The 20744-nt window shown below is 41.1% G+C and overlaps 1 protein-coding gene across 7 annotated transcripts in view; it reads left to right on the top strand.

Annotated features, from left to right (window-relative positions):
- The window catches only part of MKLN1 (muskelin 1), a 106830-nt gene that overhangs the window by 67487 nt on the left and 18599 nt on the right, over window positions 1-20744 (top strand). For 6 of the 7 annotated variants that reach the window (XR_013922540.1, XM_080350145.1, XM_080350144.1 and 3 more), the window contains 5 exons: window positions 4919-5131; window positions 6856-7077; window positions 8869-8998; window positions 18234-18381; window positions 19831-19945. Coding sequence is in view for 6 of the 7 variants with exons in the window: in XM_080350145.1 (XP_080206271.1) it covers window positions 4919-5131; window positions 6856-7077; window positions 8869-8998; window positions 18234-18381; window positions 19831-19945 (828 nt within the window). In the remaining variant the exon portion in view is untranslated. The remainder of the gene's footprint in view (window positions 1-4918; window positions 5132-6855; window positions 7078-8868; window positions 8999-18233; window positions 18382-19830; window positions 19946-20744) is intronic. The other variant, XM_080350146.1, reaches the window with a different exon arrangement.

Below are 20744 nucleotides of genomic sequence, written 5' to 3'. Positions count from 1 at the left end.
GTTACTCGCTACTGGGTGCTTAAAGAATTGAAAGCCTGTTTTAGGTACTCCGAGCTCTACATAACTCTTTTCCTTTCCTTACCATCCCACCCTCATCAGGGCATTTATCTGGATTTTAGAGACCAGAAGAGTTGTATCAAGACCAGCCTGTTTGAGGAAGGGTATTAGCATTGGGTTTAGAAGCTTGGTATTTTGTAGCGCTTTAAAACAGGGCCGTGGCATGTATTGTTTAATCTGTTTTAGCCGTTATTATGCTGTGCTAATTGCACGGTGGTGCTGGGTGGCAGAGAGCCATTTTGTTCAGGTCCATGTGGTCGCTTATTGAGTCCCACAGAAACTGAACGGTGCCCGTACTTGATAATCTTTGGTATTGTTTGGTGTCCTGCGGGTTAGAAATGTGATATGCTAATGCTTTACTATTGCCGTTGCAGCCTTGACGTGAGCAGAGGGACTGGCCAAAGCAGCGTTAACACATTGCTCGCCCTCTGAATGAGAACTTAGCCCGGTCACAAGCTGCTTTCATGTGTGGTTTCTGCAGCGTGCGTGCCAGGAGCTTCCTGATGAGAATTGGAAGGAGGCCCCAAAGCTGGTGTTTGTTCCAATCATTTGGGTGCTGTTGTTGGATGTGACTTACTCAAGTCTGTTTTAACTAAGATGAGCTCTTTTTAGGAACTAAAATCTCTACTGAATCAGTCACTCGGTTCTTGAACCTTCATCTGCAAAAGCTTAGCTCCCATGCAAAGAACTTTGAAGACAGTTCAATGAAACTAGATCTAAAGAGCGAGTACTTAATGAGAAGGCTTGCATTGATTTGTTATAACTTCGGATGACCACAGGAGCAGGTGATTGCAAGCTGCTCAAATCTGTTATTTGCCTTCTGCTTCTGCTGTGGGCTTGTTTAATCTTCTCTTGTGGTTATCAGTGCGTAGGTGAAACTGTCTCTGTTAGCTGCAGGTAGGTTTGGGAATGACAGTTAGTGTGCTTAGAGGTGTAGCAAGTACAATAGATACTTTTTGTGTGTCTGCAGTTTATTTTTCTTGATAAGGCCAAAATTTGAAGAAGGGTATAGAGATCTCTAGTAAGATTAAGTCACCTTGGGATATTAATGCTTGAATTATCAACCAGCCTACATTTTGGCAGGAGGGGACAAAAGGTTGTTCTGCTGTCTAACCATCCTCGATCTCTTTAACCACGGCTTAAAAGAGTCATGTCTATTATGGTCAATTTTTTCACTTGTTGCTTATAAGGGGTCAAGTTCCAGTTTTTCTGGAACGAACAAGCTCTTTCCCATTTGAATTTGGTGGGTCACTTTCTCCAAGACAAGTTGTGGCAACGTGTTCTTTGTCTGCACAACAGGCTCGCCATTGTAACCACATCAAGTACACGTCTTTAAATGAACATTCACAGGCTGCCCACGGGCTCTTGATTCACTTAACCACATGTGCCTTGAAGTGTTTTATTCATTTTAAGTGTCTGCCCGTTTCTGTCTTTGTAAATGGACTTCGTGTCTCCCTTTGAGGTGTCTATTAAACATAAGACAAGGACTTCCACGGCCGAATTGAGTAGCTCTCAAGTGAACACAGTTTTAGGCCTTTCTCTGGTCTCAAATGTCAAACCAAAGTCTACCGCTGTTTGTTTACTTGTATTAGTAAACCTTGGGCAGGTTCCATGTGATCTTGTAAGTGTTATGCAGACATAACTCCACTTTGAGAAAATACCATTAATTGGATGAAGTTTTCTATATTACAAGACAGAGTTCATGCTGTGGTAGATTCTCCAGGTTGAAGTTCTTAAGTGAACTTGAAGTGATGAAATTTCTGTGCCTGTATAGATGAAATGATCAAACTTAAAACCTTTAGTAGCCCTTTAAAAAGGCAGATATTACTTTGTGAGATATGACCAGTACATAATTCAAGAAATAATATATTTTTTCCTGAACTCTTCTCGTATTTTAACATAGTTTTAGGGGCTGAAATCTATATGTTGTATGCTTAGCCAGTGTAGTGCCTGTGCTGTTGATGGCCGTGGTTTGAAACTGGTGTGTTATGTACTCAAATTTCAGTTGATGATGTGGCTCTTCAAGGCAAGGCAGGTGTGGAAATCATGGAGATTTATTTGTGCAAGTGCCCAAGGTGTTATTTGAGCAAATTCGGTAGAGTTTACTTCAGCCCATGAAGCATATAGAGGTTACAGAGTGCAGGGAAATACTTAAATCAGCGGGTTCAATTAAAAAACTGCGGTGACCTGACACAGGTCTTAATGTTCCATCTGCAAGGCCGCTGTGCCAAGACAATATGTGGCCTTTAGCAGGGGAACAATGACACATCCTCAAGTGTCCCAGCTGCACAACCACCGATGGATTTTGTTTGCTGGGGTTAGTTTTTGTGAATCAGGGACAACAGAATCACAGAATGTCAGTGGTTGGAAGGGACCTGGCCAATCCCCCTGTCGGAGCAGGAACACCCAGATGAGGTTACACAGGAAGGTGTCCAGGCGGGTTGGAATGTCTGCAGAGAAGGAGACTCCACAACCTCCCTGGGCAGCCTGGGCCAGGCTTTGCCACCCTCACTGGGAGTAAGTTTCTTCTCAAATTTAAGTGGACCCTCGTGTGTTCTAGTTTGAACCCATTACCCCTTGCCCTGCTGTTGGTTGTCACCGAGAAGAGCCTGGCTCCATCCATGTGACACTCACCCTTTATATATTTATAAACATGAATGAGTCACCCCTCAGTGTCCTCTTGTCCAGCTCCAGAGCCCCAGCTCCCTCAGCCTTTCCTCACACGGGAGATGCTCCACTCCCTTCAGCATCTTTGTTGCCCTGTGCTGGACTCTCTGCAGCAGTTCCCTGTCCTGCTGGAACTGAGGGGCCACAACTGGACACAAGATTCCAGGTGTGGTCTCCCCAGGGCAGAGCAGAGGGGCAGGAGAACCTCTCTGACCTACTGACCACCCCCTTCTAACCCACCCCAGGTACCATTGGCTTCCTGGCCACAAGGGCCCAGTGCTGGCTCATGCTCATCCTGCTGTCCCCAGGACCCCCAGGTCCCTTTCCCCTACACTGCTCTCTAATAGGTCATTCCCCAACTTATACTGGAACCTGGGGTTGTTCCTGCCCAGATACAAGACTCTACACTTTCCCTTGCTATATTTCATTAAGTTTTTCCCCACCCAACCTTTGGGAATACACAGATTGGTACTTTTTATGCAAAGAAACCACCCTTTATGTGTGGAACAGGGTCCTTTGGAAAGTTCCTGTTTTTATTTTCTAGGAACAAAGTGAAGTGTGTTGCTGCCTTCTCTATCAGCTTTTTCCATGTGACCAAAGGCAATGAGTGAACTTTTGCTGCATTTCATGATTTTATACTTATATTTCAAAAGTTATCAAATTATTTCAAAAATTATCTTAATTACCATGATGTAACTAATCCTCAAAGATGTAATCATGGCCAACATAATGCTTCATATTTACAAAATACGAACAATTCAGCTTGTTGTTTGAGTTACTGTGAGCAGCTTCCTATAACTGTTCTTTAGTCAAGAAGTTGCATTCTACAACATGCTTAGTGAAGTTTTGACTACAAACATGTAATGTTTCCTTTCGTATTTCATTAGTGAAATATATTCCATCAGTGTATTTAAAATTTCAGTAATCAGTTCAGTATCATTTTTTACATGAAATGGTACAATAATGAAGATTTTTCTGTAGAGACAGTAGGACATGGAGCAAATGCTGTGCTGATTATTTGATGTGGCATGATTACTCTTCTTTAACTTTAAGTCTTCTAATAAATGGTGATTTCTTATATCATTTCCTAATGGTATAATCTTTATTTTTCAATAGATTTTAATACATTTTTTTCTTTCATACTTCTGTACATGTTTTTTTGTCACTTGAAGTCATATCAGTTTTAATGTTTTTTTTTCTGACTGTCAAAATTAGCTAGCCAGCCTTATTCTGCCATCCGCATTTATAAAGTGCCCAAATTATGCAAACCGAGGCCAAATAAACTGCAGAATTTCTCTGTAATCATGATGCCAAGTTGGTTTTTTGCCTCTTCTTTTGCTGACAAGACTTTGCACATCTCGATTTTTAGTGTTTTGGAGTGCAGGAATATTGTTCTTATGCTTCAAGACAATTGTGCGAAGGGTCTCAAAATCAGATTTGAGAAGCAGAAAGGACGCTGCCCAGCACTGTGTAGCATCGTCATAATGTCATACAGTAAATCAGTCTGTGATTTAAGCCGAGTACTCCTGGATAGATGAGCACAGAATAATTTGACAGCGTCCCTCCGTGTTGCTCTTGTAGATCATAATTTAAGGCAGTTTTGCTTTCCGTGGGAAACTTGCTTGAAGTTGGAGGCTGGAAGGGCCGTATCTATTAGTGAAGGACAGGGAGCGCTTTTGTTACCTTCAAAGACCCGTTATGGGATACGATGGCTTGTGGGAGTCTCTGGTTATGATCTGTTAGAAAACAGCCTATTAATAAAACAGGGGCTCTTGTAATAGAGCGCTTCTTAATCTTCTTTCTGTGTGGTTATTTATAGGCTGTGACATCTTAATTTGCCTCTTCTGTGCATCAGCTTCTGTTATTTTTAAAAGATCAAGTGGCTTTCTCACGCCTCTTGTGGAGGAAACAGTCTGTTTTCTAAGGAATCTTACAAAAAAACATTCCGAGTCATAAGTTTGTTGTTAAAACATGTGTTATGGTTTTTACTGGTGTCTTTCTAAAAGACAAAAGTTGTGGAATGTCCTGTTATGTATATACTTTTATTTTAGTTATGTGTTTGATTACAAGCAGATTTTCTTGAATTCTCGAAGGCTTTCCAGTTGCTGATAGTTCTTATTTGCCCTCAGTGCCCTACCTGGAGCAACATTAAATCCATTATTCTCTTTATTGTTATGGTTGTTTTCTTCGTTAGAGCGGCCCTAGTGCCCGATCCTGTCACAAGATGTGCATTGACATCCAGCGAAGGCAGATCTACACGCTGGGACGCTATCTGGATTCCTCCGTGAGGAACAGCAAATCTCTGAAAAGCGACTTCTATCGCTACGACATCGACACCAACACGTGGATGTTACTGAGCGAGGACACCGCGGCGGATGGAGGCCCAAAGCTGGTGTTCGATCATCAGGTCGACTACGCTGATACTCAGAGCGCGAGTTGTCAATGTTTTGATTGTAGATTTAAAGTGCTGGACCAGGTCTCATCGCAGCGATCTCCACTTAGTGAAATTCTAATAGCGTTTATCTAAGGACACTGACTACTGGTATTCTGATCAAATAGAGTCAAGAGAATCATAACCATTACAAACTAATCAATTTTATTAAGACCTGTTTTATTAAAGCTCAAAGCGCAGTCCATCTGGTTTTATTCGGTTTCGTTGAGCTCGGTTTGCAGATCTGCCTCCTTGGAAGGGCGTTGGGGAACAACTTGCAAAGCTGTGTGTGGTATGTTTAGAAAAATACTATACGCAAACTGCCTAAATGGGGCCAAGAGATCAGGATTCTTTCAAAATGGAGTATCTTGTAAAATTTGGAGAACGTGTTTACTTTGTAGAGATTGAAAGACCTTCAAGGGGTGGTGACTAGTCTTTTAAAAAGCCACACCTGTTCATGTGTTCAAATGGAATACTTTTATTAATTTATATTGCATTTTTAATGACTTTTGTGTACTTGAAAAAGAGTTTTTTTTCTTAATTGACTTTTATAAAGTGTGGCCAAGAAACAGCACATCAATACTGATTTTTAAAGCAGCCCGAGAATGGCTTTTATTGGTACTTATTGTTTCGTAACTCAAGCTGTTGCTTGCCAGCACAATATGCATTTCTGCTGACACCAAAATTAGATATATGTGTTGTCTGCAGAACAAGAAACAATCAGTCTTTCTGTTCTATTAATAACAAATACCAGTCTCCCAGGTGTTGGGGAAGAGGCAAAAGTAAATGGTCAGCTGGCAAGGATACTCTGGGTACCTTGTTTGCCTGCTTCTGAAGTTGTTTCTTCTTTTCCCCTGCTGTCTCTTAGGAATGTCCTCCCTGAATTCTTTATCAATCTGCAGCTCTTCCTTTTCTGTCCCTCAGTGCTTACTGCAAGAGCCATTTTTGTTTAACCTTCGCAAAAATGTGCTGCACTCCAAGTGTTGTGTTGCTTTGCTGAGTAGCGTCTCTATCTTACGGTAACCTTGTCTGTGGTTTGGGTTTTGTTTTTCCCCCTGGTGTTTTGTAACTCTCTGCTTTGCACTGTGGCTGAAAACATCACCTGGAGTCAGGGAGTTTTGATTTATACTGCAGTGCATCTCCTTGTGTTGTAAACTGAATTCACACTCTGGGGATAAACATGTTTTTGCTGCAGGCTCATCAAAAATCCTTGGCCACGTTATGGCTCTACTTTATGTTGAAGCAATGGGGTAACAGTAAATATATACTTGGAATGGAATCTGAGTAATAAATTGCAGACCGATTGAGTGGCAGTCAGTAAATTTAGCCGTGATTTTGAATTTTTCCCTTGCACAGCCACTGTCAAAGGTGATATTCTGTTAACTTTCTGGCAGAATTGGCTACAGATCCTGGTGAAAGACTCTGAAATATTTTTCCCTATAATCAATAGTCTTTTCTTCTTTTGTTTATTAAATAGTAAGTTAAATTAGACTCACTTTTAACATAAAGGAACCATTTTCTGAGATTAATACCTGTCAACCGTGAAGACAGGGTGTGTTCTTTTCTGTTCATTAGAGGTTCAGGAGATGTGCAGATTATCATCGAGCTTACTCGGTATCACTTGCAGGGGAGGGATGTTTAATCTTCAAATGTTCGAGTCTTAATGTGATGACTTAAACCTGCTTCTCTTATTCTTACAGATGTGTATGGATTCCGAAAAACACATGATATACACCTTCGGAGGCCGAATTCTGACCTGCAACGGCAGCGTTGATGACAGCAGAGCCAGCGAACCGCAGTTCAGCGGGTTGTTTGCTTTCGACTGTCAGTGTCAGACATGGAAACTTCTGAGAGAAGATTCCTGTAATGCTGGACCTGAGGATATCCAGTCCCGAATAGGACACTGTATGTTGTTCCATTCTGTAAGTATCCCCACTGCACTCTTGATTCACGACGCCTGACATTGAGGAGAACGTCTGGTTTTGATTTCTCTTGCAAGTTTGAAGCTCTTTAATCTCCCAAGCGGTGTGCTGTCTCGCTTGATTTTTACCTTCGCTGACATTCTGATGCAGCTTTGGAAAGTGCAGGTGGTATTAATTCAAGTCTTGGACCTTTCACTACTTTCACTGAATAAAATTTGAAGTAAAAAGCAAGGCGAATTTTAAATAGCTGTTTTTAATTGAATAATGAGAAATAGATCCAAAGGCTGTGATTTAATTTGATCTAAAGCATTTTTTTTAAGTCGGTAGAGCAACTTAGAAACTTCTGGTCTAGTAAATCCCCATTGTGGTTACTTGTATGTTAAACTTGGCTAGTGCAGGGGCTTGCTGGGTGTGATTAGAGATGCACAGACCTCTTATTCCTCTGTGCTGAGCACCCAGCTGCTGCTTGTTGTCTTGAGCAGCTGTTAACAGCTGGCATAATGGGCACTTCATCCAGAGCCTGATGGAAAGGCAGAGGGATTGGGGGAGAAGGGGCTGTGTAGCGCTTTTAGTATTCAGTATTAAAAGAGAAAACAAATCTTCCATTGCCTTTCCAGTTGTGCTCATCAACCGCACGTTTAGTTAAGTGCGGAACGGAGGAACTGGGGGGTGTTTTGCTGACGTTAAACTGATTTGGTGGTGTGGAGAAGAGAATTAAAATGAACATTGTGGCATTCAAGTATGTGCTGATACCACCAACTGAAAACTGACCAGTTTGAACAACTTACTGAATTTATTTCTCTTTCCCTTTCCAATGAAAAATCAGAATTTTTATAGTGAATACTCTGCTTTCAGAGCTTTCAACTTCGTTTTTATTTTGAATGGCTTCCTAAAATCTGGCCAAAAAAGTGTTGCTACATAAAACTCTGCACAGGTACCAGAGGATTTTCCAAGTATATGTCTGTGGTCAATGTAAGAATACAAGCTTCTGTAAGCACAGTTTATGGAAGGTCAGGTCCTTTGCTGTTTTCTTAACCATTTGAAAGAAAAATAATCTGCCTCTTACGGACTTTCCACTTGGCAAACTTGAAAGAAGCAATAAACCTGTTATTCTTGGCTTGCTGCTTGCCATTTGCCTGCTCTGAGTTTAGTAAATGTGCTCATACCTGGATGATTTCTCTTACAGTTTGTCTTTTGTTCTTTTCTGAGTATTTTTTTAACAGCGAAGTTATGATCCAATGCGTTTTAGATGTGAATGCTGTTATTTTTTTCAATATTGAACTTGAAAAATGTATTGCTCTTCTAATGTTCTGAAGTTATAGCTTCATCTGACAAAGCTACAGTAGTTAACTACGTAAAATCTGCCTGGTCACTCGAGCTGAAACTCTGTGTCAGATCCATGTTTGTGGTTACATGTAGATTGTGAAAACGAAGTCTTTATAATTGCGTTTGTAAGAGGCTGTGGGGCCTTAATGGTTTAGTTCTTGAACTGAGAAAACATTAATTCAAGAATCAAGAAGACTGAGAATCCAATCGTGAATTCTCAAGTTCTTATTGAGTTTGACAATGATAAACTATTCTGCATAATTGTTCCCTGTGCATCTTTGCAGAGATGGAGGTAAAAGATGTTTAGCAGATAAAGATTGGTGGATCTGATAGTTAAAGCATGAATTTAAGCTTAGAAGAAACATATCTATTACTCTTTGATTCATTGATGTTTTTGTTAGTGATCACAGTTGACCAACATAATTTCTTGAGCGTCATAAAGACATTTGTTTTTCTCCATTCTAGAAAAATCGCTGCTTATATGTATTTGGTGGCCAGAGATCGAAGACTTACTTGAATGACTTCTTCAGTTATGATGTGGACAGCGATCACGTGGACATCATATCAGACGGCACTAAGAAAGATTCAGGGATGGGTAAGAGTATAACTATATATTCATTTCTTTAAATATATTGGTAAGTAGGTGAAAGGCCAATGTCAGTGTCCTGTGGTATCAGGTTTGCATCCTTAACTAGCCCTATGCACCCAAGTCAACTCCACAGTATATAGGTTAAACTTACGCCAGCTCTTTTGTCCATCCTGTCATTTGACACTCACCATCTTCAGCATAATACAAATAATTGATGCATGAAACCACATAGCCCCTTAAAAGGAAAAAAGAAATCAGCAAAATAAGTTCTTAAAACATCTCATTTGAAAATTCAGCGAAGAAAAAAAGGCCGACAAAATAGTTTTCTTTAAACCAATGAAAGAGAAAGCATCTTTATAGTTTTCATCAAGTGAAAGACGCCATAAAGTAGAAATAAGCTGCTTGGTTTGAGATGCAGAAAGGTGGGTAAGATGCTCAGAGATGTAGAATTGGAGTAGTGGGACTCTACTTTGCATGGCAGGAGCTGACTAGAAAGATGAGGCCTGTTGTCTTGTTAATTCATTATCATAATTCATTATCAGGGAGGGGCAAAAAAAAGTAGGAGCAAGACTTCAGTCCTGTTTGGTTCATACTATTGGAGTTATATATACAGGATACTGTTCGATATGGCAGAAACCTTTAAAAACACTGAAAAGGTGTTGTAACACAGCCATAAAGAGCTGATTTTATACCTCTTCTCCTCAAATGACATAAAGCATGTCCTTTTCTTTCAAAAAGGATTTCTGCATGTATAAGCACATCCTTTTCCTGTCTTGTAAATATCCTGATTTTTGGCATCCAGCTCAGAAGTGAAAAGTTTTGTTGCAGCATGTACCACTAGAGGAGAAAAGTTATGAATATTTCTCATATTATGTATATTTAGCCCCGATCTTGTTTTCACTTCTTCCAGTTACCAAAATCCCAGGAAGCTAATTTATCTTGAATTTAGGCTGCCCGCCTTATTTCGATCAAGCTTAATTTTTAGCAAATAATTTTGCTTAACTTTTGAAGTGAATTATTGATGGGTCTAAGTTATTGTTCGCTCGTTAATTTAGTTATGCCAGTGAAGGAGAATGAGTGCCTGAGCTCCTGTTCTCTGGAGTTGTTTATTTACTTAAGTGCTTCCAAGAAAGAACCGGCTTGTATTGTTGACAATCTCCTTTATTAAGGTGCCTGCATGTTGCCTGATGCTGCTCTACACACACCCACGCACCGTTAGTTGTCCTTAGAGCTTTTGAAGAATTGATTTTCTTTTCCCCTTATGAAATTGCTATTATCCTACCATTTTGCTGTTTCAAAACTACATTTCTTTATAGCTGGAAGCTTTAAAATACGCGGCTTTATAGCTGATACCTGTGTCTGTGTAAGATTTAACGATACGGAGCTTGCCTTATGTCTGGAGAAGACACTGAGCTCTTCTCAGCAACTGCAAGGGTTTGGTTAAGCAAATGAGACTCTAATATTTAGCCCTCCTCCCCATTCCCACAGGCCCCAAAGTGGTGAATAGTAGATCTTGTAAGTAAATGACTCATTGGAAATAATTCACAAGTAGCTTTTCAGTTTACTGTTCTCCTGTGTGGAGAGGGTAAACAGATTTCAATGTTTCCCTTGCTTTTGAAACAAAATGCGAGGATTATTTGCGTTTTAACAGGAGGAGAACAAAATGCCTGTTACATTCAGACAGCAGAGGCTGGCAGCACTATTTTCACCCCAAAAAGCAAGTCTTTATTGTGCTCTTGTTAGGTGGTAATATACCATTTTGATCCGTATGAACAAAGCGATTCCCTGACTGGTCGCTGTGAGGTTTTAAGCTGCTCGGTGTGATGAGTCAGGTTGAGGATGCCTGACCTAAATGTTCCTGTAAAGTCCCATGATTACATTTTGTTCCTGGCTCGCATGTGGCATTCAGTTCTATTCTTAGATGAGCTATTTTGATTTTTACCCTTTCCGAAAGAACTTAATTGTGCATTTGTTTAAATTTTTTTGTTAGAGTAGCGAGAAGATCTTTTATTAAAGTAGTAAAATGGGTAGTTAAGGATTATCAGTAATATGGAGTTGTTGCAGTGCTAGAAAGCTATGGTGACAATATGTTGGTTTTGCTGCTCTCATTTTCTGGATATGAGATATTTATGCTGTTTAGTGTTTCTATGCTTTCAGTTGTGCTTTTGATGTTTATCCTGAAACCAATTCCTTGTATAGATTGTGTTTGAAAGAACATTAGATGAAAATATCACTTGTAGTTTCTTAATTTGGAGTAAAGGCCAATAACTGTATCAAGTCTAGATGTATTTTTGTTTCATTTTCGGGAAGAGTTCAAAGTTGACCGACGTATAATTTCTACAAGATTTGCACACAGATTTGCCTACTAAAAATGTCTCCTGACTCGATCTGCTTTGAACATGGGTAAACCGTGCAGCTCTTAATCTCTGGCCAATTTGCCAATGAACACGATTGCGTTCTCCAGCGCACTGCATCAAAAAACTTGGTGTTTTCTCTTTGCTGTAAAGGAGGGCACTACAGTGAAATGAGGCCTTTAGGGATGGTTATCTTTATGGCTACATGATAAGTGCTAGGAGCAAGAGATTTGTTAGTTCAGCTAGAGAATGGGCAGAATGGGACTGAGGAAAATAAATGCAGCTGTGATAGAGTTGGATGCGAAGAGAGGCAGTGGTGGTACAAGTTGGATCAAGTGTAGTCCAGTAGAGTAGCAGCAGTGGCTGGAGGAGAAGCAGAAATATGTATGTTGATGGAACAGTCATATACTTTTAATTACTTTAAAAAAACCACCCCAAAACAACACAGAGCCGACAACAACAAAAAACCCAACCCAACATGCATATGCAGGTGTATCTCTGAAGCATACACGTGGTCTAGAGGTGCAACCAGTATCAGATGTATTAAAAATGCCATCTACTCTGCCCTCGTGAGGCCACATCTGGAGTTCTCTGTCCAGGTCTGGGCTTCTCAGTTTAATAAGGTCAAGGAATTACTGGAGAGAGTCTGGTGGTAGCCACAAAGTTACTGGGGGGTCTGGAGCATCTTTGTGATGAGGAGAGACTGAGGACAAGGAATTACTGGAGAGAGTCCAGTGGTGGCCACAAAGTTGCTGGGGGGTCTGGAGCATCTTTGTGATAAGGAGAGACTGAGAGAGCTGGGGCCATTCAGCTGGAGAAGAGAAGCTGAGAGGGGATCTCATCAATGGTTATAAATATCTCCAGGGTGGGTGTCAGAGGATGGACCAGACTCTGTTCAGTGGTGCCCAACGACAGGATGAGGGACAACGGGCACAGACTGAAGCACAGGAGGTTCCATCTAACCATGAGGAGAAACTTCTTTCCTCTGAGGTGCCAGAGCTTGGCCCAGGCTGCCCAGAGAGGTTGTGGAGTCTCCTCTGGAAACATTCAAATCCACCTGGACACCTTCCTGTGTGATCTGCTCTGGTGACCCTGTGTTAGCAGGTGGGTTGGACTGGATCACCTCGAGAGATCCCTTCCAACCCCAACCATCCTGTGATTCTGTGACCAACAACTTGCCTGACTGGCTTAGCACACAATCCATGACTAATCACAGACAGTGATTTCAGGTCTGAGGGAGCTCATGAGAACACTCGTGGTCAAGGTTTCTGTGATAATCCTCTTTGGCCCTGACTCAGGTTGTGCGTCAGAGCTGTTGGGCAGAGTGAGAAGTTCCTTCTGCAAGAGCATCAACCTCATCTTACATCCTTTGGCATCGAGTAACTTCCGAAGTCAAATGAGAACCAGCCTTAAATGTTATTGTGGCTCATTTTTATGATGAGGTAGTTCTTGTGGGCAAACTGGTGATATTTTGCAGCCACCAGTTCAGTTCCCAGGTCTCTCACTGGTTCTGGTTCTGGATACAGAACTGTGCACTTGATGGACGGGAGAGTTGGTGGGTAAGGACCACGGACAGAGGCGGCACAGCCCAGGCTGGGAAACCCTGATTTAAAACAAGACGTTGTCAGCAAAAGAGCAATTAAAATAGAAAGCACAGCTAGCCCAGCATGGCCAGGATCCAACTCAGACAAGCAGTCCAAACATCCCATTTTGATTGTCTTTGAGACACCTGATGTGTTTTGCCTTTTGTTCAGTTTAAGGTCTATCTTGCCAGGGGCCAGTGTGTCCCTTCCCATGGAAGTGCTTTACTTTTGTGAGGGACCTTATGTGCTTTTCATCTTGTGAGGTGCTTCTCAGGCCAATCTCAAAAATCCTTTGATGTTGAGAAGGGCAGGCAGCCACCAAATCCTAAGGATACTTTACAGAGATGGCATAGCAGCAGAATTCCGTTCAGATTCACTAGCTGACCTGTTTTTTCCAAAATCTCATTTAGCTTTGGGAAAGAACTGTTGGATATCGGGTTGTTGCTTTTTCAACATGACAACCAAACTGTTCAAATGGTCTCCTTAGTTGCTCCTCGGCTGACTGCCAAACGCAGTCTCATCATGAAAAATCCAAGAGGATAATCATTATCTTGCTGTGTCAACAGCTGGCCTGCATGCAACCTCTATCACTCATCAAGCTTCGCTCCATTAAAGTTCAGGGGAGGTGCTGCTTTGGTTTTATAGGGTTTACAAGTAGCGCTATGGAGTAACTTGCTGAGTTACCACTTTTTTAAAATGAATTCATCAGGGTGGTGCCAGGTTCTGGCAAAGAACAATATCCATGTGATGTAGCTTTCTCCTATTCTTTTACTCACAAGGTATCACAAGAAGGGAGGATACTTGCAAGTCACTTTTGGTAGGATTAACATCAACATCTTCAGAGAGTTTTGTATCTTAGGTGGCACTAAAAGGTTGTCGATGAACTTGCTTAATTATCCTTCAGGAGTGGTCTGTAGACTGCAAGTTTTGTATTGTTGTTTTGCCAATGCTGTGTTTTGAAGCATGTTTAGAAACATACTGTAATATCCTCACAAATGAGTGATGCTATTTAATTTCTGGACTTCCATCTATTACTATGAGAACCACATCTGTGCGAACTCCAATTTACTGCTTTGCCTGTGAGTTGTAAAAACTGTTTTCTTGCTTAGATGCTGGCAGCAGCCAACATTGTGCTTGAAACAACTGTAGCTGTTCGCACATACAAGCCGAAAAAAACATTCAGCTTGCTGAAATGATCACTATGATCAAATAAATGCCCATAAGTAGGGCCTGTGTTATGCGTAAATAGAAATTATATTGTACAGGATTACACAGCGTCTGATTGAGGGTTTCACAGGAATTACTACTTGTTTGTAGGCTGCTAACTTAAAGCCTGTGTGGCTGAATATTGTTTTCAAATATTGAGGCTGTGAGCTTTTCATTTTTGTCATATAAAAATAAATGAAGATGTTAAGTCTTAGAGAGAGGATTCAGACCTCTTATTTTCAGTTAGTTGCTGCCCTTCTACCCTGGACTGGTTAATAAGATTATGGGGAGGAAGAAAATGCGGGGACACAAGAAAAGCATTCACCACGTACTAGAACTTTTGGGATTGGATTGTGTTTAGTAATGTCTCTCTACAGCTTTTCCTCTTCAATCAGTAAAGTATTGTCGTGGGAGCCAAGTTAATATCGCATAGCGACAGGCGGGTGCTGTGTTCAAAACAACCAGGGCTGAGTCCTCAGTTGCTGCTTTATGTGCTTTATGTCCTCCTTGCTGCCCTGAGCGATCGCCAGGCCCGACAGCGCTCTGAATGATGTGAAAGTGATGGAGATTTGTTCCAAAGCTGATTTACATCTACATTTATGCAAGTGAATTTCCGTGGAGCCATCCTCAAAACTCTATGCACCCCTTGGATCCACTACATTGCAAATAATTGTTCTTGCAGGGCACTGGCATCACCTCTTATTTATGATTTTCTGCTCTGAGTCTTAAAATTTAAAAAAGAATATATATATATATATCCTAAGCACTAAGTTACTGTCACAGGTTTGGTTTTGTCTCCCATGCAGAATTAAATTTCCCTTCCCAATGTACATTTTGTTCGGTAAATATCCCCAGTACTTTTTGTAAGTTTACAGCCCGTGTCCCTCTCTAATATGCTGACTGCAGTCGTTTGAATTCGATCCAGCGCTTGCTGCAAGTTCGCTGCGCTTGCAGATCATGAATCTCTCTTACCCTCTAGTGGAAGCGTTTGTCAGTCTTGAGGATTTTCTGTGGCCCTTTTGCTCTGTCAAGGATCAGACTTCCTTGGTAAATGTTTTTTTGACGTTTACATTGTCTTTAAAATATCACAGCATCTCCCTCTTCCTGTGTAGTAGCTTGACTTATTTTCTGTATTTTTTCAGGGACTTGTTTACCAAATTTGTGTCATCTTATGCTTATTTTTGTTTTGTTTTCTTTTTAATCATATTACATCTAACTTTCTAGTTCTATCTTCCTCTGCAAAAGACTAGATGTCAACTTTGTCTAGCCTAAGGCACTACTTAAATACGGTTTCTACACAGCTGCTTAGATAGGTCAAAGAGCTTTATGTAAGTTACTCCTCATCTTAGGCCCTTACTAAATATTGGGATATATATATTAATTTTCTAGACTTTCTGTATTTCAAGCATTCTAAAATAGAGGTTGATTTACAGCTGTGGGAAGCCTGAAATTACTTGGCTTGAATTTGGTTTTGTGAATAAATCCTGTTCTTCTTATCAAGAGCGAAAAAACAGGGGCGCTGAACTTTGGTGGTTTTTCCCTCCTCCGTTATTTAAATAATAATTGAAGCTTCAGGAAATCGAGCATAAACTAGATACAAAATTCATTTACCAACATTTCAGGAGGAGGGATGGGACTTCCATAGACAATTTTCATATGCTTTCGCTCTCAATGGTAATATAGCAACCATATTCCTCATGGTTATAATAGTTTTCATTTCAATGAGCCTGAGGTATTAATGCTCTGAAGATTTCCATGCTTTTTTTCTAAAAACCCAGTGTAGTCCTGAATGTTCAAAGCAGCAGATAGGCTTGCAAAGACATTTTCCATGTACGTTAGCATTACTGATCCAATTGAGATTTAGACTCTCCTGCCAGAAACGTCTCAAATACGCCTTGAATATATTTCACGTTTTGGGTCAGTGATTTAGTCCCTGACTGTGGAAGCGAACACATTACATGTTGCTTTTCAGAAGTTAACAGCGTTTAGTTTGAGGAAATTGAGAACAAAAAGACAATTATACTGAGTGACTTCCACAGTCCTCATTAGTCTTATTTTAAAATTTCACAGAATCACAGAATGTCAGGGATTGGAAGGGACCTCAAAAGCTCATCCAGTGCAATCCCCCCTGCCGGAGCAGGAACACCCAGATGAGGTTACACAGGAAGATGTCCAGGCAGGTCTTAAATGCCTCCGGAGTAGGAGACTCCACAACCTCCCTGGGCAGCCTGTTCCAGGCATTGCCACCCTCACTGGGAAGAAGTTTCTTCTCAAATTTAAGTGGAACCTCCTGTGTTCCAGTTTGAACCCATTACCCTTGTCCTGTTATTGGTTGTCACTGAGAAGAGCCTGGCTCCATCCTCCTGACACTCACCCTTTATATATCTGTAAACATTAATGAGGTCACCCCTCAGTCTCCTCTTCCTTGTGGTTTGTAGGTAAAACAAGGTATGTGGTGATTGTGCCAGCATTGTTCCCTGATTCTTATTTTCTTTTCTTTTTCCTCTGCCACCCATTTGCTTATAAACTGGATTAATTTTCATTTGAAACTTGGAGGGCCTCAAAGGCTCTTCCTCCTGCTTTTTCATGAAACCATAAGGAAGAGTTTTGTCAACAGGACTCTGGGAATGAACCATCTTAATGTATTTCATTTTCTACTTTACATAAGAATTAAACGCTTTTTTTTTTAAGAAACATTTGGATTTTTTTTGGCTTTACGGAACATTTCAACAGGGGCTTAAAACCAAATGCTGCTCAGAATTCTTTAATTGATGTTTATTACTTTCCTGGCCTGCCAAATGAAAAGGTTGAAGTACGAGACCAAAACCTATTACAGAACGGGCTTGCAAAATACCATTTTATGTGTTCTTTAACAGCAATATAAAATGGTTTATTAGCGTAAGGCTTGTTTTCTGGGCCCTGCGTGCGATTCACAGTTAATTGCAGGGAAGGCTTTGCAAAATACACGAGTCCTGAGAATTTTTCATGCCAAAATCTTGATCGAAGGCCAGGAACCTTTACCAGCCTTTGTAAACTGACCCAGAAAGAGAAATGAGACAAACAGGATCTGTAAACAAAAATCACGTGCTCTTCACAGATACATTTTGGAAGGATGGTTGCCTAGGGAAGCAGGAAATGGGGAATTATACAACAAACAAAAAGGGCTGCCAAACAAATTTTTGTTGACCTTTTTTTTTCTGGGGAATTATGATGAAAACTGCTGGAATCCTCAGTATTTCACCATCTTTCTAAATCTGAAGGTGGAACACAAGACTAGTTTGGTGATTATACCACAACTCTTTAGAAAATACAAATATCTCCCTTGACATCTCGGTCCTATAGGAAGCAACGCGGGTTTTGAGCTGCGTAATCTTGAGTTCATCTTGAATATTTTTGAGTTTCCCAGCTTTTGCAATGAAACTTTCTGGAATCTGCTGCTTCTTATGGTTGAGATAGTAACAAAATCACTCATCAAGGATCATCCAGATCTATCTTGAGGCAGTTTAATCCTCATTTCTGAGCTGATTGTCTCCTAATAACTCTCTGCCCGTGTGTTTCCCTACGAAACGATGGCTCTCAGAATGGTTTTTGTACTTTCCAAGGGTTGCAAATAGGAAGAGAATTGGAGAATTTGCGTTGGACTTGCCCTTAGCAAGGAGTCAGCCCCTGGGTGATGTTTCTTCTTCTCTGTCTCACCCTGCTTTCAAGGGCATGTGCAAGAAGCAAATGGTTTTCATAGTGATTTCCACACGCCTCATGTTTTGAGATGTGCTGCTGCAGTTTTAAATTGTGCTAAATATCATCATTGTGGAGGGGAGATCATGGAAAATACCAGTTGGGAATCACTTGGTCCGTTGGGTTTGGTTTTATATGAGAGATGAAGTGATGAAAGCAATTAAAAAGAAGAAAAGTGGGAAACTATGTAGTGAGGTTAAACTTAAGATGCTCTTTATCCCAGAATAATGAAGAGGTAGTTATATGAAATGTCGTGCTTGCACCAGAATTGTGGACGGAGGGAAATCCATTGGTCTGATGCTTGAATCAGTTCCTCTATCCTCTATTTTATTGTTTCAGTGTGTAACTTTTCTTTTTTGTCAGTTCCAATGACAGGTTTCACTCAAAGGGCTACAATTGATCCCGAACTGAACGAAATCCACGTCTTATCGGGGCTCAGTAAAGATAAGGAGAAGCGGGAAGAGAACGTAAGGAATTCCTTCTGGATTTATGACATTGTGAGGAACAGCTGGTAAGTTGATGAGAGGGCTGCTGTTTCTGACACCCACACTGGCTTTCTTTAGAAAGCAATCCTACATGATCCTGTCTCCCAGGTAACTCTGTAACCTCCTATAACCATGGAACGGTAATGCTCAAGACAACCCAGATCCCTTGAGGCACCTTTTTCCCATAGTCTTTAGAGACACTGTGGCAATAAGCCAAATGAGGGGAAGAAATCATATGAATTCCTTTATTGCAGGCAGATGGGGAGATATGGGTAAGTAAACCATTATAAGAAGCTTTTCCTGTTGATTATCAAGTACCTTTCCAGAATCACAGATTCACAGAATCCCAGAATGTGGAGACTCCACAACCTCCCTGGGCAGCCTGGGCCAGGCTCTGCCACCCTCACTGGGAAGAAATTTCTTCTCAAATTTAAGTGGAACCTCTTGTGTTCCAGTTTGAATCCATTACCCCTTGTCCTATCATTGTTTGTTACCGAGAAGAGCCTGGCTCCATCCTCCTGACACTCACCCTTTATATATCTGTAAACATTAATGAGGTCACCCCTCAGTGTCCTCTTGTCCAGCTCCAGAGCCCCAGCTCCCTCAGCCTTTCCTCACACGGGAGATGCTCCACTCCCTTCAGCATCTTTGTTGCCCTGCGCTGGACTCTCTCCAGCAGTTCCCCGTCCTACTGGAACTGAGGGGCCACAGCTGGACACAAGATTCCAGGTGTGGTCTCCCCAGGGCAGAGTAGAGGGGCAGGAGAACCTCTCTGACCTACTGACCACCCCCTTCTAACCCACCCCAGGTCCCATTGGCTTCCGGGCCACAAGGGCCCAGTGCTGGCTCATGGTCACCCTGCTATGCCCCGGACCCCCAGGTCCCTTTCCCCTACGCTGCTCTCTAACAGGTCATTCCCCAATTTATACTGGAACCTGGGGTGAGCAGAGCTGGCAGCATTGTTGTATTGAAGGTCTCTTCTAATGTGGGGCCGATCACTTTGAAAGATGTGAATGTTTTTCCGTAAAAATGTTGTTTTCATTTACAAATAAGTTCTGTTTAGAAATCAGCGATTGAAATACTGGCTTTGCTATAGTCTGTGGTCTGTAGCTGTACTTTGTCCAAGGTGGTATTGTCCATAATGAAAAATACTTCTTGCTGACAATTCTGCTAGCAAATAATGAAGCACCCAAAGATATTTCCAAAGTTCGTGACATAAAATTTTCTAGGTGTTTTTTCCTGTTGAAGTTGTGATTGGGGACTGTGGTCAGCCAAGATGACATCTGGTTATTGGATGGTTACTATGTAGAGCTAAGAATGGGGATGGGATAATAGAGGACAGTATACAGACAAGAAAATTTTTGGTGTTGTATGCCAGGCAGTTCAAATTGATGTTTTTTACCTGAGAGCTTTTCGGTAACTTTTTCTGCTTCCTGTAGGGATTACTAATCATTACTCGCTGCCTTGTATTTCAGGTCATGTGTCTATAAGAATGACCAAGCAGCAAAAGAGAATCCAGGTAAAAGCCTTCAGGAAGAGGAGCCCTGCCCAAGGTTTGCCCATCAACTGGTGTACGATGAGTTGCACAAGGTATGAAGGTCCAGACACACATACAGTGATTTTTTTGTTTTTATTTTATTGCTCCTCCAGTGTATTTGCTGTTTCAAAGATGGTACAAAGAGTATAGCTTCTCATATAGTGTCAATGTGTGGATTACTGCCATTTAAGTTACAATCTTTTGAAATAAGGTGATAGGTCAATGTGAAGTAGACATGATAGCTCCTAGATGAGGGGTGCCAAACTCATTTTCATATTTATTTATTTTCCTACTTTTATACAGTCCTAAAATTACATTTGGTCCTCTGAAGGCAACCACAAGGCTGATGTGGCCCCTGGTGAAAACGAATTGGACACCTCTGTCCTAGATGAAATCAAAATCCAGACAGTGGGATATACTAAACCTGTACACAGTTGTGGAAGCAGCTCCTAGCTGTTCTCCTGCTTAAAAACACTTGAAGCTTTGTTCACTTTGTCTTCGGGGACTTAATCTCACAACCTGTTAGTGACTAAATGGTCAGTTACCAACACTTCTAGGAGAAAGTGTCTTTGACTGCACTAATTGCTGGTAAGGATCTGCTCCAAGAGAGATGCCTTACTTTGCACTGCACATCAGAAGCAACTGTTACTCTTTAGCACTGACGTTAATGGCCACATTCATGCTTAAATACACTTAAAATTGTTTGTAGCATACATGACTACTCAATAAACTTAGGGCTCTGTGGCTATTAATCAATAAAGCACAAACCCACGGATTAGGTTACTGTAACTTCATTAACCAATGAATTTAAACTACTCTGACATGCTTACTTGACTTCACAGATATTTTGCA

The sequence above is a fragment of the Nesoenas mayeri genome, assembly GCF_963082525.1.
Source record: "Nesoenas mayeri genome assembly, chromosome: 1".
Classification (NCBI taxonomy): domain Eukaryota; kingdom Metazoa; phylum Chordata; class Aves; order Columbiformes; family Columbidae; genus Nesoenas; species Nesoenas mayeri.
This window is presented reverse-complemented; position numbering and strand designations above follow the sequence as displayed.